This window comes from Danio aesculapii, chromosome 13 (genome assembly GCF_903798145.1).
Source record: "Danio aesculapii chromosome 13, fDanAes4.1, whole genome shotgun sequence".
In the NCBI taxonomy this organism is placed as follows: Eukaryota; Metazoa; Chordata; class Actinopteri; order Cypriniformes; family Danionidae; genus Danio; species Danio aesculapii.
Genome location: NC_079447.1, coordinates 8,308,757 through 8,334,447, shown reverse-complemented (window position 1 = coordinate 8,334,447; position 25,691 = coordinate 8,308,757). Strand labels below are relative to the sequence as shown.

General features: G+C 37.3%; 3 protein-coding genes and 2 pseudogenes across 4 annotated transcripts; 2 read left to right on the top strand and 3 right to left on the bottom strand.

Moving 5' to 3' along the window:
- Positions 1-3,420: 3,420 nt before the first annotated feature.
- LOC130240188 (oocyte zinc finger protein XlCOF19) lies at positions 3,421-4,986 on the bottom strand. Its single transcript, XM_056471629.1, has one exon. It carries the CDS (start codon positions 4,865-4,867, stop codon positions 4,277-4,279), a length of 591 nt encoding a protein of 196 aa, XP_056327604.1. The 5' UTR covers positions 4,868-4,986; the 3' UTR covers positions 3,421-4,276.
- A 502-nt stretch (positions 4,987-5,488) lies between these two features.
- On the bottom strand, positions 5,489-13,850 carry si:dkeyp-2e4.8 (oocyte zinc finger protein XlCOF15). Of its 2 annotated transcripts, none has more exons than XM_056471625.1 (2): positions 13,764-13,850; positions 5,489-10,450 (listed from the first exon to the last, which is right to left on the bottom strand). In XM_056471625.1, the coding sequence occupies exon 2, from the start codon at positions 10,435-10,437 to the stop codon at positions 9,637-9,639; it is 801 nt and encodes a 266-aa protein (XP_056327600.1). In that variant the 5' UTR covers positions 10,438-10,450; positions 13,764-13,850; the 3' UTR covers positions 5,489-9,636. The 2 variants fall into 2 exon arrangements, with proteins under 2 accessions (XP_056327600.1, XP_056327601.1); XM_056471626.1 differs by having other exon boundaries at positions 5,489-10,437.
- A 5,298-nt stretch (positions 13,851-19,148) lies between these two features.
- On the top strand, positions 19,149-19,903 carry LOC130240187 (gastrula zinc finger protein XlCGF8.2DB-like; annotated as a pseudogene).
- Positions 19,904-22,215: 2,312 nt separating this feature from the next.
- LOC130240186 (gastrula zinc finger protein XlCGF67.1-like) lies at positions 22,216-24,220 on the bottom strand. The gene is made up of 2 exons (XM_056471628.1): positions 24,196-24,220; positions 22,216-23,074 (listed from the first exon to the last, which is right to left on the bottom strand). Exon 2 carries the CDS (start codon positions 23,042-23,044, stop codon positions 22,301-22,303), a length of 744 nt encoding a protein of 247 aa, XP_056327603.1. The 5' UTR covers positions 23,045-23,074; positions 24,196-24,220; the 3' UTR covers positions 22,216-22,300.
- Positions 24,221-25,533: 1,313 nt separating this feature from the next.
- LOC130240013 (gastrula zinc finger protein xFG20-1-like) overlaps positions 25,534-25,691 on the top strand; it is a 614-nt pseudogene continuing 456 nt past the window's right edge.

The window sequence follows — 25,691 nt, the reverse complement described above, 5'->3', positions numbered from 1 at the left end:
TTACTTCTATCATATAATAGCAGACAAACATTTTTTAAAGTTTTTACTGTATGTATACATTTTTTATAAAGAGGTTGTTTTTGTTCCAGTCACATACATTTAAATGTTTTAATATCTATTACATTTGGCACTGCGTATATTATTTCACCATCTGTACACTAATATAATGTGTGGATGTGCATGTCCATGGGTGGGGCTGTGTCGGTGTGGTAATGTGGGCTGGTGTGGCTACAGTGCCAGGGCTGAATTTTTGTCCCAGTCCGCCCCTGGCTACGCCCCTGGCCAAAACTTCACAATAAGGTCTGATTAGTAGATATATTAACCTTAACATTACACAAATACAAACTTGATTGTCAATGTTTTAACTAGAAAAACGTGCAAATTAATTTAATTAGCTTGATCAAAAAAAGGACTGTCAAAATGTATTTAAAGCAACACATGAAGTAAACGCTAAACACAGATTCAGTCAAATAAATAAAACTCAGTAAACTTTGTTTTAGCTTGTTAAAAATGAGCTTGTTTTATTATTAAACATCTCACAAGATTAATAATTCAAAGTTTAATTGTGAATTTAACTGCATACATTTAACAAATTAATCTTTATTGTACATTTTCAATTAACAATCAGATTTTCAATCAAGATCATGTTCGTCAATCATGTTGTAGGGAATGATTAACATGAAAAAATGTTTTAAAATAAGCATTTGGTGCAGCGATGAAAATGAAAACGACAATTAGAATATTCTTAAAAGGCACTCTAAAAGCATAAATAATAAATCACTTAGTAGTATTTTGAAGAATTCACGTTCAAATCGTAAGTTATCATAACATTGACATATTGAATGTTTAAACTGATCTATCTCCCATTCCCACACGGACTGCTGATTCACAAGTATCATTAAAAAGATAACTAAAACAAACTAATCTTTACTGCAATCACATCACACGACAACCTCAAAACATGCAATTCTGAATGTGCCTCACACAGGTGAGTGGGCTTAACAAACCACCAGTTGAAAACACACTCTTTCATCTCTCTGATATTTTAACCCACATTTGAACCCGACAGTTTCTTACAATCACTACATATCTAAAATAAATAAATAATTGATTTTATGAAGTGTACTTCACAAAGGTGAGTGGGCTTGACAAACCACCTGTAGAAACAGTACACAAAAAAAAACACTCACTCCTCCTAACTCTAGCACTAACAGTTTCTATTGAGGTAAAGTTGGTTTTATAGTTGCACATTTGGATTACTCATTAATAGTATGATTTCAGAAGGGTGTTCTTTGCAAAATCTAAATACTGAACTCATATTAGCAGCTATCAACAATGTTTGCAGTCAATTAAATAGTGCTAATGTTGTTTTGAAGTCATATTTGCATGCGATTTCTGACCCAATATTCAAAGAAGATTAACAAACAATATAAAGGGAAGCAGGGCAACGCAGTGGTGCAGTAGTGCTGGTGCAGGTAGTGCTGTCGCCTCTCAGCAAGAAGGTCGCTGGTTTGAGCCTCAGCTGGGTCAGTTGGTGTTTCTGTGTGGAGATTGCATGTTCTCCCTGCATTGGTGTAGGGTTCCTCCGGGTGCTCCGGTTTCCCCCCACAGTCCAAAGACATGCGGTACAGGTGAATTGGGTAGGCTAAATTGTCCATAGTGTATGTATGTGTGCGAACGAGTGTGTATGGGTTTCCCAGTGATGGGTTGCGGCTGTAAGGGCATCCGCTGCGTAAAACATATGCTGGATAAGTTGGTGGTTCATTTGGCTGTGGTGACCCCAGATTAATAAAGGTACTAAGCCGAAAAGAAAATGAATGAATGAAGGAGCACACCTTAGCCCATCAATGCTCAAAACTTTTCACAGAGACGCTGTTGAGAGGGTTCTGACAAATGGCATCTCCATCTTTTATGTGAACAGCAGTGTATCTGACAAGAACACCATCAAGAAGATGATAAATATTAAGGTCTATTAGTAAAAACCGCATATATTGAGGAACTGTATCAACAACAATGTCTAGGGCAAATAGCATTTTAAGGGATCCAACCCACCCTGGACATACAGTAGTCTGCTCAAGCTGATGCCATTTAGCAGGTGGTACAGAAGCCTGAGAAGCAAATCATTTCGGATTCATGATAGTTTTTATACTGTTATTAAAAGACTTTTGAATTAGACAATATTTTCAATACTATTGATAGCAATTATGTATTAATAAATATATAAATTAGCACAAATTGTCAATAATATAACAAACTGTGCAATTAGTATTTATTCCCTTTTGTGATTGTTTTATATTTTTATACATTTATGAAATTACAAAAGCTTAATTATTATGTTAGGTTTTTATGTTAGTGCTGGGTTCGATGTAACGTAATTTTGTTCTGCATTACAATCTATGGGCTCTGGATATTGACTAACACAGTGTTGTTTTCCAGGACCTGTTAAAAGAGCTTTAATATTGTCTAATTACAATAAGAAAAATGTGTACGGTATTAGAAAAAGATTAAATGTAAATGTAAAGAAGTGCACTTTAAAATGATGAATCACATTTATCCTGCAAAAGAATTTCTAAGGTTAATATTCAATATTGGTGACTCAAATGTACATCAGTTTTGTGATTTAGATATTGAACCAACTGAACACGTTTTTCCAATGTACTGAGATACAAAGATTTGGGACGAAGTATTAGTTTGGATATAACATAAAAATATCTGTCTGACTTTTCTTCTCATGGGAAAGTATCAAGTTTGGCTTAATACTTAAGGATAAAAAGATATCTAATATGATGAATAATTTGTTATTATTAAAATGTTATATTCATAAATGTAAATTTAAAAAAATGTCCCCAAGACTAGTAGTTTATATTCATCATTAGAGGATTTTGGTTTCATATTTTGAGAACTTTAACCACCCTGCTACATATTTTACCTTATTATTTATTTTTTTGTTAATTTTTGTTATTTTATATAAATGGTGTATTATCATTATTGTTATTATTAAGGATGGAAAGATTGTGAATGTATGTATATTGATGCACTAATGTTGTACAGAACGAAATTAGGTTATATATCGAACCCAGCAAGAACAGAAACAATCTTTAGTGATGTTTCGAATGACAAAAATAAAGGAAACAACCTGGAAACTTTACTGAAAGAAGCTGTCACAGTTTAAAAACGAATGAATGACAACCAATAACAAAAATACGAATAACAAAAATAAAAATTGTATTTTTAAATACTCCGATGACAGCCATACTAAGCTTACTTTATGAGAATGATGATATTGGTGTTATCTATCAGTCAGAAATTAGTCAGTTCGTTGAGTGGTGTGACAGAAATAAGCTAAAAATAAATACTAAGAAAACAGAAGAGATGGTATTTGACCCAAAATGTATAGGTGACCAAGTGGTTGTACATGACCATCCTATTACTCAGTCAGAAACCTATAAGTACTTGGGCATTTACATTGACAGTTCTTTCACATGGAAAACACACATTGAGTGGGTTTGTTCTCGTTTACACCAGAGATTGTATTTTTTGCTGAGGTTGCATCTTTTTGGAGTTAACAAGAAACATATGATGTTGTTTTATAAAGCAGTTCTTGAAAGCATTGTCAGGTGAGGTATCACAGTGTGGTTTGGCAACCTATCTATCCAGTGTAAATCTAAATTGATGCATCTCTTGAAGACAGCATGGAAAATTGTTGGGCACGATGAATATTTTAATCCTCCAGTTTTATTTGAGAATTGTGTCTTCAATCAGGTGGAAAGGATTGTAAACGATCCAACTAATATTTGTTTCCACATTACGAACTGCTTCCCACTGGTAGAAGATATAGAGTCCCAAAGTGTAGGTTAAACCGTTATAAGAAATCCTTTGTACCTGTTTCAGTGGGTTTATTTAATAAGAGTCTATCTTAATTAGCATTATAAATGTTGTAACTGTTGTATTTTGTATTGTTTTTATTGCTTGTTTTAGTGAATGTCTGCAGCAATATGGCGAGACAATTGTCTTTTCCATCGATGCCCAAAACAAATTTTCTGTCAAGGACAATAAAGTTGTACTACTACAACTTGAATGTGCGAATATAAAACCAACTTTACCTCTATACAGTTCCTTTGAACAGTTAGTCATTTTTGGGAGTATTACTTCTTCGTTTTATTGCTGAATCCTCAATTGTAAGTAGCTTCTGCTCCATTACAATGTAAACAAATGCACTTCAACGTCTAAAACGGTAAATAAGGAACTCGTGTGACATGCAATATCGTTCAATATATTAGCTTTTGGCTGAGTGTCGTTTAACATGCATGTCAAAGCTGTATTTATAGGGGAAAGTCTTTCCACAGTGTGGACAGGAGTAAGGTCTCTCTCCTGTGTGAATCCGCATGTGTTTCTCCATCGTCGTGCGCCGTGAAAATCCATTTCCACACACGGGACAGCTGAACTGCTTCCCACAATGGCAGTCCTTGTGGTGTCTGTTCAGATTGGTTTGACTGAAGAAGGTTTTGTCGCAGTGAGAGCAGGCGAACGGCCTTTCTCCTCTGTGTTTGTATAAATGACTCTGCAGTGAGGTTGAACAGTGAAACTTCTTCCCGCACTGATCACAGGGGTAGTTCTTCGCGTCTTTTCGTTTCTCGCCCGTGTGGATGAACCTGTGAACTTTAAGCCATGCTTTACAGCGAAACCCGGTCCCACAGAACTCACAGACGAACGGCGTCTCTCCGGTGTGTATGCGCATGTGACTCGCCATATGTGTTTTACGGCTGAACTCTTTGCCACACAGTTTACAGGTTAACTTTTTAGCAGGAGTCTTCGACGGACCTTCCCGTTCCGCAGTCGCCTCGTGCTTTTTAACAGCATGCTTCATGTTTAATATCGATGCTGTCAGGACACCAAGAGAAACGGCAACCTTGAAACGACTAACTGAATTGGAGAAGCAAAACAATCCGGTTTATTCCAACAGAGCAACAGCGACCAACTAACTAAACAGACACCACCCCGATACTTGAAGCTATGGTCTGCTCTTTCCTGCAGGGTTGCCAGAATTTTCAAAAACTACAAAACGAAACTACCATCATAGCACAAATCAATATTCCACTACTCCTATATGTTGTAAAAATAATGCTTTATTGGTATGACAAACGTATCGCCAAAGTATTTGTAAAGTTTACATTAAAAAGAACTTAAAAAACGTGCATATATATATATATATATATATATATATATATATATATATATATATATATATATATATATATATATAAAAAAAACATACAATAGTACTAGTAAAAAGGCTATGGTGTGGTCTTTCCTGCAGGGTTGCCAGATTTTTCGCAACAAAATATTATCAGCCTGATAATATCCATTTGTATGACAATATCCATTGTATGACAAATGTATTGCCAATGCATCTATAAAGTTTACATTAAAAAGAACATACATATATAAAAAAACATAGTAAACACAGTAAATAGTAGTTTCTCTCAAATTCAATTCACTTAATTTTATTGGCATGACATACATGGGAGAGGCTATGGTCACGTCTTTCCTGAAGGATTGCCAGATTTTCGCAACAAAACTAGCCTGATAATATCACAAATCAGAATATTCCACTACTCATTCATCAAATACACATTTTGCATAATAAATTGCTTCATTGGCATGACAAATGTATTGCCAAAGTATTTATAAGGTTTACGTTTACGTGATGCCACTGTGACCAAAACAATGCTGAATATAGCATTCCAGTAAACTGACTTGCAAGTAAAAATAGTGGGAAAAGGATCCATTAAAGCAAGATATAACTTTGTATAAAATATAATTTTACATATTAAAAATGTGGTTGTAATAGAACTTATTCACACTCAAAACAACTTGGAAAAAATAAAAAACTGATCAAAAGGAAACCATGTGCACTCACAATCTTTATTGAAAAGATAATATAAAGAACAAAGATTAATAAAAAAGGGTGTGGCTCAAAAATAATACATTTTCCAGTAAAACTCATGTGACATGAATGTTGGAGTAATGGAGACAATCCAGAAAACAAGTCTGGAATTTTCAAAATGCATCTCTATAATGACTAAATTTTGAACTTAGTATTTAACAGCAGATGGCGCTGTAAGCTAGTTTACAGCAGATGTCTCTCTGGGATGGTTTTCTTCTCAGCAAATGGCACTCTAGGCTAGTTTTTACAGGAAATGCTGCTCTAGGCTAGCTTTTAACAGCAGACGTTGCTCTAGGCCAGTGTTTCCCAACCCTGTTCCTGAAGGCACACCAACAGTACACATTTTCAAGCTCTACCTAATCCAATACACCTGAATCAACTCACCAGAACATTAGAAGAGACTCCAAAACCTGAAGTGAATGGGTGATATAGGGGAGACATCCAAAATATGTTCTGTTGGTGTGCCTCCAGGAACAGGGTTGGGAAACACTGCTCTAGGCTAGTTTTTAAACAGGAGATGGTGCTCTAGGCTTGTTTTTAACGGCAGACGTCGCTCTAGGCTTGTTTTTTTGACAGCAGATAGCCCTCTAGGCTAGTTTTTAACAGCAGATGTCGCTCTAGGCTTGTTTTCTTTACAGCAAATGATGCTCTAGGCTAGTTTTTAATAGGGGATGGCACTCTATGTTAGTTTTAACAGCAGATGTCGCTCTAGGCTAGTTTTATTTAAAGCAGATGTCGCTCTAGTCTAGTTTAATTTACAGAAGATGTCACTCTAGGCTAGTTTTTTAACAGGAGATGGCGCTCTAGGCTTGTTTTCTTTATAGCAGATGGCGCTCTAGGCTAGTTTTCTTGACGGCATATGGTGCTCTAGGCTAGTTTCTAACAGGAGATGGCCCTCTAGGCTAGTTTTTAACAGCAGATGTTGCTCTAGGCTAGGTTTCTTTAAGCAAATGGTGCTCTAGGCTAGCTTTTAACAGAAGATGGCGCTCTATGCTATTTCTTAATAGCTGTTGTCGCTCTAGGCTAGTTTCTAACAGGAGATGGCCCTCTAGGCTAGTTTTTAACAGCAGATGTTGCTCTAGGCTAGGTTTCTTTAAGCAGATGGCGCTCTAGGCTAGTTTTTAACAGAAGATGGTGCTCTGGCCTATTTCTTAATAGCTGTTGTCGCTCTAGGCTAGTTTTTAACAGGAGATGGCCCTCTTGGCTAGTTTTTAACAGCAGATGTTGCTCTAGACTAGTTTTTAACAGAAGATGGTGCTCTGGCCTATTTCTTAATAGCTGTTGTCGCTCTAGGCTAGTTTCTAACAGGAGATGGCCCTCTAGGCTAGTTTTTAACAGCAGATGTTGCTCTAGGCTAGGTTTCTTTAAGCAGATGGCGCTCTAGGCTAGTTTTTAACAGAAGATGGTGCTCTGGCCTATTTCTTAATAGCTGTTGTCGCTCTAGGCTAGTTTTTAACAGGAGATGGCCCTCTTGGCTAGTTTTTAACAGCAGATGTTGCTCTAGACTAGTTTTTAACAGAAGATGGTGCTCTGGCCTATTTCTTAATAGCTGTTGTCGCTCTAGGCTAGTTTTTAACAGCAGATGTTGCTCTAGGCTAGGTTTCTTTAAGCAGATGGCGCTCTAGGCTAGTTTTTAACAGAAGATGGTGCTCTTGGCTATTTCTTAATAGCTGTTGTCGCTCTAGGCTAGTTTCTAACAGCATATGGCACTCTAGGATAGTTTATAGTTTACTTTACAAACAACCATGCATCTTGCATCCAATTCCTAACAAATACCACTTAAACCAAAAATAATCATAAATAAATTTCAGAAAGGGAATTACAAGAGTGTTCACAGTGAGCTGTGTTTACATTAAACTTGTGACATAAAAGCCATCTTATATGACACACCAAACCAACAAGAGCTCCCCCTCATGAGTATTTGAGTTTAGATTTAGGACATTTACATTTTTTAGAGCGTCATCTGATGTTAAAAACCAAATTAAGTGCCATTTGCTCATAAAAAACATGTGCCGTGTCCCAATTACGCCGTAAGAAATTGTGTACTTTTTTTGTAACGGAAAAGTTTATACTTTTGAGTGTGTAACAAGAGTATGCAAGCTTAGGAACATACTACTTCCTTGCTTAGTTACTTAGTTGCTTAGTTACGTCTCCTGTCAATCATCTTGACACATCATTAACATTTCTTTCCTTTTTAATGACCTACTTTATTGGAGAAGCAGCAGCAGGACAATCTGCCATTTGCAAGTCTTTCATGCAGAGAAATCTCCCCAGGTCTATGGGTAATTATGAATTCAGAATGTAATGTCAAAATATATCTTGATACAAGTTCACATTGTTGTTGCAAATGAAATATAACACGGGAAACGAGGTTTAAATATGATCCAGTTGGGTAGATATTAGACTTTACACACAAGTTTGTAGTTCTAATCAAATTCACGTACAATGTGCAATGTGTTGTGGGCAATATTTGCAATTAGAGTATGGACGGTTCTACATTTCGAATTTTTACTGGAAATAGTAAACCATCTGGGAACATTTGGCATACTCTTTTCAACATACTATGGTTTGGGACATACCAATTCTACTTTTGCATCCTATTTAGGATAGACAGAATGCAAATTGGGATGCAGCACTAGACTAAAGCACCATCCCCTGTTAAAAACTACCCTAGAGCACCATCTGCTGTTTAAAAATTAGCCTAGAGCGCCATCTGCTGTTTAAAAACTAGACTAGATTGACAGCAGCTGTTAAAAGCTAGCCTAGAGCGACATCTGCTGTTAAAAACTAGCCTACAGCGCCATCTGCTGTTAATAACTAGCCTAGAGCGACATCTGCAGTTAAAAACTAGCCTGCAGTGCCATCTGCTGTTAAAAACTATCCTAGAGCGACATCTAATCTTTAAAAACTAGCCTAGAGCGCCATCTTCTATTAAAAACTAGCCTAGAGCATCATCTGCTGTTAATAACTAGCCTAGAGCGCCATCTGCTGTTTAAAAATTAGCCTAGAGTGCCATCTGCTGTTAAAAACTAGCCTAGAGCACCATTGGCTGTTAAAATTTAGCCTAGAGCGCCATCTGCTGTTTAAAAACTAGCCTAGAGTGCTATCTGCTGTTAATAACTAGCTCAAAGCGCCATCTGCTGTTTAAAAACTAGCCTAGAGCACCATCTGCTGTTTAAAAATTAGCCTAGAGCGCTATCTGCTTTTAAAAACTAGCCTAGAGCGCCATTTGCTGTTAAAAACTAGCCTAGAGTGCCATCTGTTATTTAAAAACTAGCGTAGAGCAACATCTGCTGTTAAAAACTAGCTTAGAGCGCCATCTGATGTTAAAAACTAGCCTAGAGGGCCATCTGCTGTTAAAAATTAGCTTAGAGTGCCATCTGCTGTTTAAAAACTAGCCTAGAGCGCCATCTGCTGTTTAAAAACTAGCCTAGAGCGCCACCTGCTGTTAAAAACTAGCCTAGAGTGCCATCTGCTGTTTAAAAACTAGCCTAGAGCGCCATCAGCTGTTTAAAAACTAGCTTAGAGCACCATCTGCTGTTAAAAACTAGCCTAGAGCGACGTCTGCCGTTTTAAAATAGCCTAGAGCTTCATCTGCTGCTAAAAACTAAGTTTACAATCATTTCAAGAGAGAATATCGATGCATTTTGAAAACCGTTTAGATTTTTCGCCACAACTCTAATGAATGCTCAACCTTTGGCCGAGTGTGTTTTAAGATGCATTTTCAAGGTGTATTTTAAAGGGAAAGTCTTTCCACATTCAGGACAGGAGTAAGGTCTCTCTCCTGTGTGAAGCCGCATGTGTTTCTCCAGCGAATAAAGGCGTGAGAATCCACTCTCACACACAGGGCAGCTGAACGGTTTGCTGTCAGAATGAGCATCGACCTGGTGGCGTTTCAGATTGGTTTGACTGAAGAAGGTTTTGTCACACAGAACGCAGGCGAACGGCCTCTCGCCTTTGTGTTGATATAAATGACTCTGGAGAGCGGTGGAACCAATAAACTTCTTCCCACACTGATCACAGCTGAATTTCTTTACAAGCTTGCGTTTGACACCCATGTGGATGCTACTGTGCAGTTTAAGCCAGTCTTTACGCCTGAAGGCTCTTCCACAGAGTTCACAGACGTACGGCGCTTCTCCTGTGTGTATTCGCATGTGCGTCCCTAGGTTTGAGCTGTGGCGATACTCAATGCCACACAGTTTACAGACGTACTTTTTACCAAGAGCATTTCTCCTTGGTTTTTTCCGTTTCAAAGGTTTGGAGATGGATGCTTCCAGTTCAGTATCTGAAGAACTTTGATCTGATTCTTGAATAGTTTTAACTTCATATTTCAGTCGCTGGCAAAAGAGAGCAGCCGATCCTTCAATTTTACTCAGAACCAAAGTTTCCACATCATTATTAGTGGATTCGGACTCTGGAACTTCCTGAAAGGACTCTTCGATTTTGATCACAGGCTTCATATTGATGCAGTTCGGATTCCAAGCCAACATCTAGTGAAACAGACTGAAATGAGAGGTAAACATTCTTCAACTCATTAAACCTATAGTTTGCATTTATTAATAATACAGAAAGTTCTTGATATAGTTCTTTGTTTAACTGTGTTTTAACTGTTTAATTCTCATACACAACATGTATAAGCAATTCCATGCAAATGTCAACCTTGCCATGAAAAAAAAATGTTTTCACCAAAAAAAAAAACCTTTCTAGGTTTTGTGTGTTAGTAGTAAGTATTTTACAGTACTTTTGAAATTCAAAAATGTCTCTGTCAGTGTTTTATCAAAATCACACAAGTGGCAATTTCACATCTGTGACATCCATAACGGAGAGACGTCACATCCATAACCAAGCTTTTCCCTCATGAATGCAAAAATGTTAAATAAAATCAATGATTTTTATTCTATAGTGAGTCAACTCTTATTTTGATTATCATTGTTTCTTTTGAGTTGTCCAGTTTAATTCACTGAATTTCTACAAAGTATGTTGTCTACTGTAAACTGCAGACTTTAGGGCATGCTTATTTTCCCCATTTTAAATGTAAAAAATGTTTACAGATTGATATTTTACTGATCCCATAACTCTGTGATTAGTAGTTTTGTAAAATATAAACAGATGTTTCAATATTGTGTTAACATATGAAGAGTTCAGATGCAAATCCCTCAAAATCCACCAGACCTTATTTCTTATAAATGGGCTTTTTCTATCAGGCTCCTCTGATTAGCTTCAGAAGTTTAATTTTATAGACAATGAAAAGGTTATTAGCTAGTGAATAAAATCACTTTATTTCAAAAATGTCCCTTTAGACAGACAATTCTTTTGGTTTTTAACAAGGAAAATATTCTTTTGCGTCAAAAAAAAAACAGCTAAATCCACTTGTGCTTTTTTTGCAAAAACCTTTAAATCCACCTATTGAGACAAGACAGTGTAATTAGCTGAAAATCACTTAAGATGCAATTCGAAATTATTTTACCAAATATAAAACCCATTACACAAACCACCTAAAATTAAAAATACATAAATCTGTCAAGTAAGAGGCGGTTCATTCCACTGTGATAAGCCAGGGAAAAAGCAGAAGGAAAATGAATGGAATCTGTCAAGTCCATTAATCAATAACATTAAAACTGACATTAATTAAATCTTAACAATCTGTTGTCATTTCTGATATTTGGGATTTAGATTTAATATAAGTAGAACAATGTAAACATTGCAAACATTGTAAACTAAGCTTGTTAGATTTAAATAATGTAGTGTAAAAACATTATGAAACATCAATATCTGTGCATTGTCCATTAATATAAAAAGCTTATCAGACGTATTCACCTTATTCTACGCGTACGAGCGGGCGCAGCCATTTGAATCTTTTTGGCTCGAAACTTCCGGTCTCATTCATGTCCATTCATTTTTAGAGGTTAAAAACAGCTCGTAATGCTACTTTATGTTGCAAACTGATCTTTTCTCATTATATTATTCTACTTTTTATGTATAGTCATGCAAACACTTGTTTGTAGAGCGAGTAGTTTGACCGTTTTCTGCCGTTTATTATTTCTAGTCATTTCTCCCATAGGCAACTGAATCGGAAGTCCTAAAACAATCGCAAAAAACGAGCGCACTTCCGCATCGTAGAATAAGGTCAATATGTAATATGAAGTAATTTAAATAATGTATAGTTTTATATATTATATTAATCTTTTAAAAAATAGCTTAAATTAGCAAATAAAACACAAGGTAGGCCTACTGGGCAAAAAGGGAATGCCTCTCAGACAATTTTAGAAGCTGTCATTCATTCATTCTCACCATACTCAAGGTCATACAAATACTCTTGGTCTCTTTTTCATCGCTTGTTTATCCTCATAGCATCCACGTGGATAAGAGAACGGCATTTCGTAAAACGGAGTTGCTGTTTATTGTATAGTAAATCTGACTTAAAGTAGCGTCACTGCGCAAAAAACATTATGAATGCTGTTATGATGTTACACTTCTGACTGTACAGTGCGTTTTCTTTTTCTTATAATGCAGTTTTGAGGTAAGGGACGTTTTTATTTGACATTCACTGACAGTCAGACAGGCTCATCCAATTTATCAAACTCCGTCTTTTAAAATTAAATCGAAAGCAGAATAAAAGAGTCTCCTCATAAAAAGACGGCGTATCCATTTGCGCCTTCTAATTGGTTGTCGGGACATAGCGGCTTTTGCTGTCAAAGGCAAGTGCCATTTAGAGGCTTTTGCCAACAAACTGTTATTTCTGAATGGGCTGACTCTGCAATTTAGATCATTTGAAGCAAATCTATTTGTTGATGGTGTACTACGTGCCTAAGGCATTCACTCAATGTTATTAGTTAATTTTTGGCGGAAGTGACGTTTAGCGGCTTTTGCATCTGGACTCTTCATCTATTCCCTTTCCCTGTGAATTTATGCTTTGAATTTTTACTTCAAATGTCACATCAATAACGCTGGAATTGCTCAGGTCTACTAAAAATGTTTGCTTTTTTAAAAGCTAAATAACTACAATTGTTGGTTGTTCGCTAAATCTAGCAACAAAATTCTATTCTACATTAATGAATAATACAGAAAGCCCTTGAGATACTTACACCACATTTAAAACTCAAAAGATGTTGCAAGATAGATGATCTGTTCAACAATAAAAGGAATTAAGTGTACCGTATTTGTGAACACAAACGGGCATCAGTGCTTAAACAACTTGAAAACAGGAAAGAGTCAACAGATGGAACTCAGTGGACCAATGAAGAGACTAATTTCATAATACAAATATATAAATATTGTTTATAAAGGAAATTAAAACAGCTGACACTGGGGCAGGTGTGTTTTAACGGGGCACACAAAGACAAACAATAACAAAGCAAATAATAAATTAAGTGTAAAATATAATGTTTGAAAAATACTAAAGTGTACATAATAATATACAAATAAAAACAAAATTGTAAAAAATAAAAAACACACACACAAACATTTTACTTTTGTGAACATACATATAAAATATATCTAATAAAACTCCCTGTTAGTGACTAACGTTACTGAAGTATTTACACTAAAGATCCAAACACATTGCTTTGTAAAGATTCATTGGCTGGGTCACTTCCTTCTCGTTTTAAATAAGTAAATAAGTAACTTAATGAATAAACAAAAACACTATTCATTCATCACTACAGAAACTGTAGTTATCACGTGAAACTTTTTTCTAACACACACACACACGTTTTTGTCCTATTTGTTCGTCGTTTTTTAACTCACAACGCGAAGACCCATTCAAAAACTTACTAAAACACGATGCATATGTATATTGTAACAATAAAGCACTTACTTATAAACCAGCGACATTTATCTTTCTTCCAGTGAAAAATCCAATCTGGTCCGTTTTACAACTTTCTCATGCATGTTTCGTCTTCTTCTTCGCTTCACGGCAGATCATGGCGACCAATGAAACAGCGCCCTCCGGACATTCAGAGGAATTACACATTCACAGCCACAGTAGTTTGTCACACTGAACGACACTGATTACGGTTTTTGCATAAATGTAAGTGCTGGGTTTAAGGTTTGAGCGTAAATGTTATTAAAATACAACCTAATAGATAAAAACAAGTGTTCGTTTTGTTGGGGAGCCGACAGCGTTAACCCAAAAATGAACAATCTGTCAGAATTGACTTAAGATAGGCTAGTTTGCAAAAGATAGATTGCACCATTTGAGAGTTTCCTTAGCTGCCCTGCTGAAAAATCCAGCTTAATCCAGCCTAGGCTGGTTGGCTGATTTTAGCTAGATGACCAGCCTGGTTTTAGAGGGGTTTTGGCCATTTCTAGGCTGGTTTCCAGCCATTTCCAGCCTGGTTCTAGCTGGTCAGGCTGGAAAATGACCAGCTAAAACCCTCTAAATCCAGCTTGACCAGCCTGGTTTAAGCTGGACATTGCTGGTTTTGTCTGGGCTCCCAGCCTGGCTGAGCTGGTCAAGCTTGTTTTAGCTGGTCATCTCCCAGCCTGACCAGCTAGGACCAGGCTGGAAATGGCTGGAAACCAGCCTGGAAATGGCCAAAACCCCTCTAAAACCAGCCTGGTGGACCAGCTAAAACCAGCCAACCAGCCTAGGCTGGTTTAAGCTGGATTTTTCAGTAGGGTGTGTTTTGGATTGTTGTCTTGGCTGTAATGTCCACCCTGGTTTCATCTTCATCCTCTTGCTAATGTAGATGTTGGACTGAAGCTGCTAATATTCATTGACACTGAGGAAGGGCAGAGGGATGCTGAAGAACTACTGAGAGATTTTAGTTTCTGTCTGGGCTTTCACTGCCTTTCTACACCTCCCTTTCTTCATGTGTTCAATACTTTTTCCCTGCGTCATTTCATTTTATTACACATCACTTAATTTGTAAACTAATTAATATTGTTTTCTTTGCATATATGGATTTCTTTGATTGGTACCAACATCCAGGAAACATTTCAAGTCAACGTCACCTTTAGAAATATGTTTTATTCATGCATTCATTTTCTTTTCGGATTAGTCCCTTTATTAATCAGGGGTCGCCACAGCTGAATAAACCGCCAACTTATCCCGCATATGTTTTACGCAGCGGATGCCCTTCCAGCCACAACCATCACTGGGAAACACCCCTACACTCTCATTCACACACATACACTACGCACAGGCGATGCGGTGGCACAATGGGTAGCACAATCACCTCACAGCAAGAAGGTCACTGGTTTGAGCCCCGGCTGGGTCAGCTGGCTTTTCTGTGTCAAGTTTGCATGTTCTCCCCGTGTTTACGTGGGTTTCCTCCGGGTGCTCCGGTTTCCCTCACAAGTCCAAAGACATGCAGTATAGGTGAATTGGGTAGGCTAAATTTTCCGTAGTGTATGTGTGTGAACGGGTGTTTTCCAGTGATGGGATGCAGCTGGAAGGGTATCCACTGCATAAAACATATGCTGGATAAGTTGGCGGTTCATTCCACTGTGGCGAGCCCTGATTATTAAAGGGACTAAGCTGATGGATTTGGATTTCTGCCTTCCAATCTGTCCCAGCATTGATCAACATTTATTCTTTTTCTCACAACTTTATTAATATGATTATTTAAATAATAAAGTTATCACATTGCTTAATATAAGAATGTTCAGTGCATTTGCCTGTCTCGTTGGCCGCCTTTACACTGCCAGTTAAATGAGACCCAATTCCGATTTTTTGCTCATATGTGACACAGATCGGATCAGATTTATGATCAAGTAAACAGAAAAAACGCATGCTTTCGGATATTCAGAGATCGGTGTCATGCCTCCTTCATATGTGGAAATAAATCAGATACACATCAGATATGTGACAATATGACTATCATGAAAACAGGCAGATCGGATTTATTGAGGTGATCCGTTTTGTACGTCATTAAACTTCTCTGCGGTTTAATGACGTAGAAGGAGGAGTGTGTGTGGAGACGCCGATGCGGTAAAGAACAACAACTGACGAAAGTGGTCAGTCACCACAATTTGCTCCCACCAGACTTGAGATCTCTCTCGTACCCACAAATTTCTCTGATTGGTGGAGGACACCATATATAATCTATAGGCGCAAGCTTCGATGATAGCCCTTTCCCTCCTTCTCCTCCTCAAAATCATTTTAAAGTTGGGCGAACTTCTCAAATTTCACTAAAAGCAAGACGATTTCTTCCATCGTGGCTAGTGTGGTGCAGGTGCTAGAACCCGCCTTTATGCATGCGCAATGTCGTAAATTGTATGGCATGTGTTAACACATTAATTGGATATGGGTCACAATTAAAAGAACGTGTAAACGAACAGGCAAAAAGTCAAAATCAGATATAGGCAACAAATCCGGATTGGGCATCAAGACCTGACAGTGTAAACGGGGCCTATGGAACTCTATTTTCAGAAGCCACCAAACTAGGTCAGGTCACGGAGACCTCGAGTGGAACTGATGATTGGGAACAACTGTTTCTGTCATTATTTCTATGAGTTAATACTATCTAAAATGTCTAAAGTGATTTAGCTATTTTTACGGTAAATTCTTTAAAAGTGATTTCCTTTTTTGTGTGTGGTAAGAATATGGCAGCCCGAATGCTGTTTATACTAGTTTTGAACGAGTTAGATAAGACGGCTGAGAGTACGAAGAAACAACCTTGGGTTTTTAAAACAGATTGTCTCTTGCCTGTGTTTATGCGTCTGATGGGTCAGTTCTACAGGTCTGAGACCAGCTCTTAATTTTCTACAGGCGACCTGACCCAAGCCTCCTGTCGCCATCCCTATCTGGACTCAGATACGACCCCGCATTGACGTACATATTTCAAGAGTTCACACTTAGCACATGACTTATGCATAGCTTTTTTGGCGTGCTGTCGCAGGAGAGAACCCGAGGGGAAATTGAGCTCAGGTCGATCTCAAACTCCCCCACTGCTGAGGCCAAGGTGAACTTCCTGAGATTAAGACATAAGAAAAAAGATTTAGGCTTATTTTATCTATAATATAGAGCATATTTGGATGGTGGGAGGAAACCGGGGAACCCGGGGGAAACTCACTCGGACATGGGTAGAACATGCAATCTCCACATAGAAATACCAGATGGCCCAGCGAGGACCCGGCGCCATTAGTATTCTTGCTGTGAGGCAGCAGTGCTACTCACTCGGCCACCGTGCCACCCATTCTGGATAAAGGTGGAAGAAGGGGAGGAGAGGGGTTTCTTCCAGATGAAGACAGTTGTAGAAAGGAAATGAGGATATAAATAGTTACTTGGGATCCTTTTATTGGAGGATCATGATTAGCTAATGTGGGCCAGCTGGGTCAATCATGAGCACGTGCTCCTCTCGAAATTAGTTTTGAATTAAACTTCACTTAGAATTGTCTATCTTTGCCATGAACAATCGTAACAGTTTACTGGAATCATACCTGTTCTGGTCTTGTGTAGAGAGTATAATAGGGTAGATGTGGAAGTATGCTAAAGGACGTTTAATTCGACAGTAACCTGAGCTAAGTGCTTCAGGTGAACTGTATACCATAGCAAAATCAGCGCGTTTAAGGTCTGTTTTTTTTTTTTAATCAGTGATCTCCACTGCCTGAGTGATATCTGATATAAAGTGGGTGTCAGATTGTACAAGAAGCACTGCATTCAATTACATTTTTCCCCGCCATGTCTTTATAATATGAACATTTATTTTACCCTAGTATATTCAATGGAGCTTCTGCGCTAGCCTGCCGATTCTGATGGGCGCGTGCGAGTAAACCGCTTTTCGTCTCGTTTCACACTTGAGCAACTACATGAATGCTAAAGTCTATTTAGCTGATTGTATTTTAATTACATTACAACATCGATGCTGTAAAAGAAACCGTATAAAATGGAAAAAAGTCACATTAACCGTTTACCGGACGATTATCAGGAAGGAACACTAGCTCGGCATCTACCCTATTGTTGTTGATTTTGTGATTGTAAGCAGAGCGGCCTATAGGAACTCATCGCGAGTGTTGAAGCTGGCTTTTGCTGATGAAACTGCAAACTATCTTCAGTAAACTTTAATTATTTGAATCTCTGACTCCGGCTCTTCTTCATCTGACAGACTGGTCATTCTTTGGGTTAAATTTGGGTTATATTCTGAGTCATACATACAGTTGATATAACAAGTCTACACACCCCTGTTAAAATGCAAGGTTTTGTATTGTAAAAACAATGAAACTACGGTAAATAATCTTTTCTACCTTTAATGCAAACTATAATCTGTACAACCGCATAAAAACAAACTCAAATGTTTTAGGTGCGGTGAACTAAAAATTAAAAGTTTTAAAAACTAAAAATGCTTTGTTTGCTGAAATCGCGGCATTTAGCTATCGAGGTTTCGTTACGTCAACACATTATTGTGTTTTTATATACATATATCCAGTATTAAAGTTAAAACCATGCATATGTAATAAAATACGTGATAATAATATGAATTATTAAAGTATTAATGTAAATCTATGAGAATGTATCGCAGGTATTGGTTTTCGCCTGTTACTATATTTGTTTTGTCCTCTGGCATAGTTTCATTATATTAATACTGTTGATTTTTTAATCTTGTCTTTCTTAAACATCCCTATATTTCATTTTAATCTTCTCGTAAAAATATGAAGGACGCAGGACCTTTCAAAATGAGCCATTATAATGTGTATGCCTTCAAATACCTGAGGAGGGCAGCAATGCGCCTTTATGAGTCCAATTTACCGCAAATATCAGAAGATAATTGTATTTTGTACAAAACAGGATAGTTGTAAACAAACCCGACGATGTTAGAATAATACTTGATTTGCACGTGAGTCCTTCAGTATAGTTCAATTTTAAAACTGTGTATCAGCAAATCACTAATTGAGTATCAAACAAATCCCGTGTTTCATCTGTGTCTCTCAACTAAATCATAAGTGTCGTGTAAACAATGAGTTAATTAAACTTTCTGAACTGTGTAAGCAATATTAAGTGATATTAGAAGATTATTTAAGCACTTGTAATGGGTCCTCCATCTGTTTGATATAGGTTGTTAACTTTTATTTTGACACAATCTGAACACTCATTTCTTGTGTTGCAACCATTGATCTTAAGTGCTCATACAACATTAGGGGTTTCTTTATTGTTCATATTTGAGTAATCTGTGTGTAATGAGAAACTGAAGATTAACTCTGAATGTTTACTTCTCTCTTCAATCTGTTTCATTAGATGTTGGCTTGGAATCTGGACTGCATCAATATGAAGCCTGTGATCAGAAATGAAGAGTCTTCTCAGGAAGATCCAGAGTCCAAATCCACTAATAATGATGTGGAAACTTTGGTTCTGAGTAAAACAGAAGAATCAGCTGCTCTCTTTTGCAGACGACTGAAATAAACATCAGATCTAAGTTCATCAGATACTTCCCATCTCCACATCTCCGACTCTGGTAAAAAGCTGTGTGGTTCAGAGTTTACTGATAATTTAAATATGGTGCATCACATGCGAATACACACAGGAGAAGCTCTGTTCATCTGTTAAATCTGTGGGAACGTGTTCAGACTGAAAGACTGGCTTAAAAATCACATCAGAATCCATACTGGTGTCAAATACAAGCACAAACATGTGAAGAGATTCAACTGTGATCAGTGTGGGAAGAAGTTAAATGTTCCACAGATCTCAAATGCCAATTAAATAAGCACAGAGGCGAGAGGCCGTTCGCCTGCATTCTGTGTGACAAAACCTACTTCAGTCAACATTATCTTAAATGACACCTGAAGGACTGTCATTCAGAAAGACAGCACAGCTACTCTTTGTATGGAAATGAATTCTCACGTGCCTCTTTACTGCAGAAACACATGCGGATCCACACAGGAGAGAGACCTTACTCCTGTCCACACTGTGGAAAGACTTTCCCCTATAAATACAGCTTTGAAATGCATCTTAAATGACACTCAGCCTGAAGTTGATGTAATGCGCAGAATTTCACACCAAATGTGTTCTTGTTTATTTTGTCATTTCAATAACATAGTTAATTTATGGTTGTTCCTTTTGATTCTTCTTACTTTATTTCATGGTTTCATTTTATCAGTTGTTCAATGAATCTGATCACAACCTGAATCTAAAGATTTCTTTTTTAATTTAATTATTATTTGACTGAGCATTACGTTTAGCATTCTTTACATGAGGATGTTACATTATAAATGTCTTTACTGCCACTTCACTGCAAACCTATGACTGATGAAGTATCACAGTTTCCATATTATTTATATTCAATATCCGAGAACTGATAATACTGAATAATAATTGATCACTAGATCTAAACATATTAGAAAGGATCATAAGACTGCAGTAATGATGCTGAAACTCAGCTTTGCATCACTTGAATCAATGACATCTTAAAATACAGTAAAACACAAAACACTTAATTCAGATTGTAATATTTCACAATATTTTAGTTCTTTCTGAATAAATGCAGCAGTGGTCAGAGTAAATGATAGTAAATACTCAATTTGAGGGACTTTATTTTAAGTCAAACACACTGGAAGCTTTTAAATAAATAACAAATGGTTTTATTATTTTCACAGCTTCTGGTTGCACTTCTAGAAAATTACCCCATAAATGAGTCCTCTGGTGAATACAGAGAGGAAATGTCCACACGAATATACTGTGAACACACACATATTTACACACATTTACATGTTTTAAATCTTCCAATAATGGTCCATTCAGTGATACAAGAGGTACACAAATGACTTCCTTTCTCTTTAGCCACAGTTTTCAATCAAGTGTTTATATTAGCGTAGACTAATTTCTGAAAAATCCTGTTATACGTGCTTATTTTAAAATAACAGAACACGTTTGCCAGGTAAAACACTTACTGGACATCTACAGTGTGATCAAGATCTGAAACAGAAGATCAAATTTGATATTTGCTGATTTACACTCAAACTTTAAATACAATATGTATAGATATATTCTTTATATCTTTCTTTGTATTCCTGTCGGTGATCCATTATAAAATGACAAATAACCTAAAGCTGTGTTATACAAACACCTTTCACATATATGTCTGCATGTTTAAAGGTTTGAGTGTAAATCAACACTATGACATGATAAAAGCACATCTTGATCTTCTGTTTCAGATCTTGATCTCGCTGCAGATATCTATTAAGTGTTAACCTGTGAATGGCGTTCTGTTATTATATATATATATATATATATATATATATATATATATATATATATATATATATATATATATATATATATATATATCAGGAATAGTCAGAAATGAATCCACAATAATACAAACACACAAGTAAAACCCGTAGCTAAATCAAAAAGGGAAATATTTGTGCACTGCTTGTATCACAGGACATGCTTGAATATATATTTGGGGCATTTCCTCTCTTTTCTTTCATGGGTTAATCTCTAGAAGTGGAGACAATAGGTGAGAAACTATCATAAAAAATAAATAATAAATTCAATTCTGAATTGAAAAGCTTCCAGTGTGAATGACTTCATATGGAAAGTCCCTCAAATGGAAACAATGTCCTCATTTACTCTCAGCATTGCTTCATTTATTTGCCGACAACTGAAATATTTATGGCACGGTGGTGCAGTGGGTCGCATGATCGCCTCACAGCAAAAAGGTCACTGGTTCGAGCCCCGGCTGGGTCAGTTGGCATTTGTGTGTGGATTTTGCATGTTCTCCCCATGTTGGCGTGGGTTTCCTCAGCTTTCCCCCCACTGTCCAAAGACATGCGTTATAGGTGAATTGAATAAACTTAATTGGTCGTACTGTATGTTAGGTTGCAGCTGGAAGGGCATCTGCTGCGTAAAACATATGCTGAGTAAGTTGGCGGCGGTTCATTCCACTGTGGCGACCCCTGATAAAGGGAATAAGCCGAAAAGAAAATGAATGAATGAAATATTTATTCAAATTAAGTGTTTTGTGTTTTACTGTATTTTAAGATGTCATTGATTCAAGTGATGCAAAGCTGAGTTTCAGCATCATTACTGCAGTCTTGTGATCCTTCTGAAATCTTTCTAATATGCTGATCTAGTGATCAATTATTATTCAGTATTATCAGTTCTCAGATATTAAATATTAATAACATGGAAACTGTGATACATTATCAGTCATAGGTTTGCAGTGAAGTGGCAGTAAAGACATTTATAAAGTCCTCATGTAAAGAATGCTAAACATATTGCTCAGTTAATTAATAATAAAAACAAGTCTTTAGGTTCAGGATGTGATAATATTCATAGAAAAACTGATCAAAAAGAAACCATGTAATAAAGCAAGAAGAATCAGAAGTAACAACCAGAAATTAATGATATTATTGAGGTGGCAAAATAAACAGGAACACATTCGGTGTAAAATACTGTGCATTACATCAACTTCAGGCTGAGTGTAGTTTAAGATGCATTTCAAAGCTGTATTTATAGGGGAAAGTCTTTCCACAGTGTGGACAGGAGTAAGGTCTCTCTCCTGTGTGGATCCGCATGTGTTTCTGCAATGAAGTGCGGCGTGTGAATCCATTTCCACACAAAGAGCAGCTGTGCTTTTTTTCTGAATGACAGTCATTGATGTGTCGATACAGATCAGAATGACTGAAGAAGCTTTTATCACACTGAGCGCAGGGGAACGGCCTCTCGCCTCTGTGTTTATTTAAATGGCTTTGGAGAGCAGTGGAACCATTAAACTTCTTCTCACACTGATCACAGCTGAATGTCTTCTTGCGTTTGCGTTTGATACCAGTATGGACGGTACTGTGCAGTTTGAGCCAATCTTGACGTTTGAACCCTTTCCCACAGATTTCACAGACATACGGAGCTTCTCCTGTGTGTATTCGCATGTGACGCACCATATTTGAATTATAAGTAAACTCTGAACCACACAGCTTACAGACAAACTTTTTACCAGGAGTTGGAGATGTGGAGAAGAGAAGTTCATCTTCTGTGTCAGTATCTGATGAACTTTGATCTGATGTTTCATCAGTTTTTACTCGATATTTCATCCGTCTGCAAAAGAGAGCAGCTGATTCTTCTGTTTTACTTAGAAGCAAAGTTTCCACATCATTATTAGTGGATTTGGATTCTGGAGATCCCTGAAAAGACTCTTTATTTTTGATCACAGGCTTCATATCAATGCAGTCCGGATTCCAAGCCAACACCTAATGAAATAGATTGAAAAGAGAAACATTCAGAGTTATTCCTCGGCTGTGTTTCTAAATTCACACAGATTTTTCAATTATGAGTAATAAACCCTGCTGAAATAAAAGCTTAAACCAGCCTAAACTGGTTGGCTAGTTTTAGCTGGACAACCAGCCTGGTTTAGAGGGGTTTTGGCCACTTCCAGGCTGGTTTCCAGCCATAGAAAATGACCAGCTAAAACTAGCCTGGTTTAAGATGGACATAGCTGGTTTGGGCTGGGTTCCCAGCCTGACCAGCTAAAAAATAGCCAAAACCCCTCTAAAACCAGGCTGGCCAACCAGCTAAAGCCAGTCAACCAGCCTAGGTCGAAGTCTGAACACTTACTTAATATCAAAGGTTGCAACACAAGAAATGTAGTTTGTGTGAAAATAAATAAACGTTATTAGGCATCAGTGATTTATCTATTATCTACAGACAGAGCTCAGAGAACCAATGACAGAACTTGTTTCTAGACATGCAAATATTGTTATATAGGAAACTAAAAAGTGCACATGAACCTCACTCATGAAAATAATCCATCAATGTGGATTGTTATCAGTGGTTTGGTGAAGCAAACCTATTTTGAGTTGTTTATGAACTGTTGTGTTGGTCTGAGTGAGTTTTGTAGATGAGCTGAACTGTTCAGTCTACAGTCATGTTGGTAATGAACACTGAACAGTTTTAAACTCTTGGCTTCAGTATTGTATAATGCTTGTTAGCGGTTGAAATGGGAAAGAAAAGCAACTTTCGTTTCATGGCGACTGTAAACGACCCTGCAAATGTAACGTTATAGCCCAAGTCCTACTAATAACGTTAGTTTTATAGTTATTATGCTAATGTCAACAAAAATTCCCAACAATGTTTAATCGTACTGATTATATATCCAAAACATTACAACATATCCAAAAACATGAACTTTGTAATATTTATTTTCCTGTTGAAGTCTTTTGTACTTTCTCTTAAAAATCACCCGTTGGTTACAAAGCTCAGAAATGTCAGCTTAGTATTTACAAGACACTTGTACAACAAAGTATATTTGTGCTTGTAGACTCATTGAGAAACCTGCAGATACAGTTTTAAAACTGAAAAATAAAGGACTTACAAATAAACAACTCTCTTCAGGGCGATCATCTTCTTCTTCTAATATCTAAAACCGCATAAAGGCGCTCTGCTGCCCTCCTCGGGTCTTTAAGTGTCTTGCGTACTTTCTTCTTTTATTATTTATTTTTGTCTCATAATAACAGCATTACAGTGTGACATATAGACCAATTAATAAGATAATAGATCATTTTGAACAACATTAATATAATGAAACTGCGCCAGAGGAACAAAAAAAAAAAAAAAAAAAAAAACGAACAAAGCAAGGGCATGAATGCCTATAACATGCCTGCTTTCGATGTAATAGGTTCCAATAATAATTATTACATCTTTAAGTACCTATGCATCATATCAATATTACTGATAAAATCTGGAATAAAAAAATGTGTTTGACGTAATGAAGCCTCATTTGCACCAGCAGCTGCTTGCAATGGCACATATCAGATAGCCATGAGTATCAGGGGGGATTTTATCTGGCTTTGGTGGATTCAAGCTGTAACCAAATGTCAATCTACCAAGGCCTGATGCAAAATAAGGCACTGGATAAGGGCTGCATGGTTTGGGTCAAGCGTGTACACAGTGATATCCTGAACTACCCGCTAGTGCATAGGCCTCAAGCTCAATTCCTGGAGGGCCGCAGCTCTGCACAGTTTTGCTCCAACCCTGATCAAACACAGCTGAGCCAACTAATGAAGGTGGTCAAGGTTCTTTTGAACACCTCGATTATTTGGATCAGTTGTGTTTGATAGGGTTGGAGCAAAGCTGTGCAGAGCTGCGGCCCTCCAGGAATTGAGTTTGAGACCTATGCGCTAGTGGCCAAAGATATCCATGGGGACAAAAGCATAGTGTAGAGGTGGCAATTAGTCCGTACATCAACCTCAATCGTTAATTTTGGGGACCAATTGGCCAAGTTTTAACTAATTAATAGGAGATTTATGTGTGGATGGTTCCTGGGGAAAAAAAGAAAACATGTAGTGTAGTGGACATTCAGGTGGGGAAAACCCCTCCAGACCAGACTGCGATTGCGTCAGAGTGAATGGGCGTGGTGTGAGGGCTGGTCCTTCCCCCTAAAGCAATCACCAGATGCCATGCTAAAAAATATAACTGATAGATGGGCAACCCCTAATCTACCCATATTTTGCAATGATTAAAGATAGGGTGTATTGAGGGAGGGATCCAGGACACGGAGTGAAAGCTAGATACAAGCCAGCTTTTAGTCCAAAAAAGCTATCAGCAAATGCTTTTCCAGGCGGCTCACTCCAAACCTATGGCCAGACATTTAGGTCAAGAAGCAACACTAAAGCATCTAATGGCCCACTTTCTGACTCAGTGATGACTGAAATATGGAGTAAAAACTATTGAAACATCAGATCAAAGCTCTTCAGATACTGAAACAGTAGATGAGCTTCCCATCTCCACATCTCCAGCTCCTGATTTTGGCTTTCTGAGTTTGGTTGTTACAGAAGTATGGTGCGTCACATGCGAATACACACAGGAGAA

Excerpts from the sequence above, each read along its gene's own strand:
- LOC130240186 (XM_056471628.1), bottom strand. The coding sequence starts at position 23,044 with ATGAAGCCTGTGATCAAAAATAAAGAGTCTTTTCAGGGATCTCCAGAA.
- LOC130240188 (XM_056471629.1), bottom strand. The coding sequence starts at position 4,867 with ATGAAGCATGCTGTTAAAAAGCACGAGGCGACTGCGGAACGGGAAGGT.
- si:dkeyp-2e4.8 (XM_056471625.1), bottom strand. The coding sequence starts at position 10,437 with ATGTTGGCTTGGAATCCGAACTGCATCAATATGAAGCCTGTGATCAAA.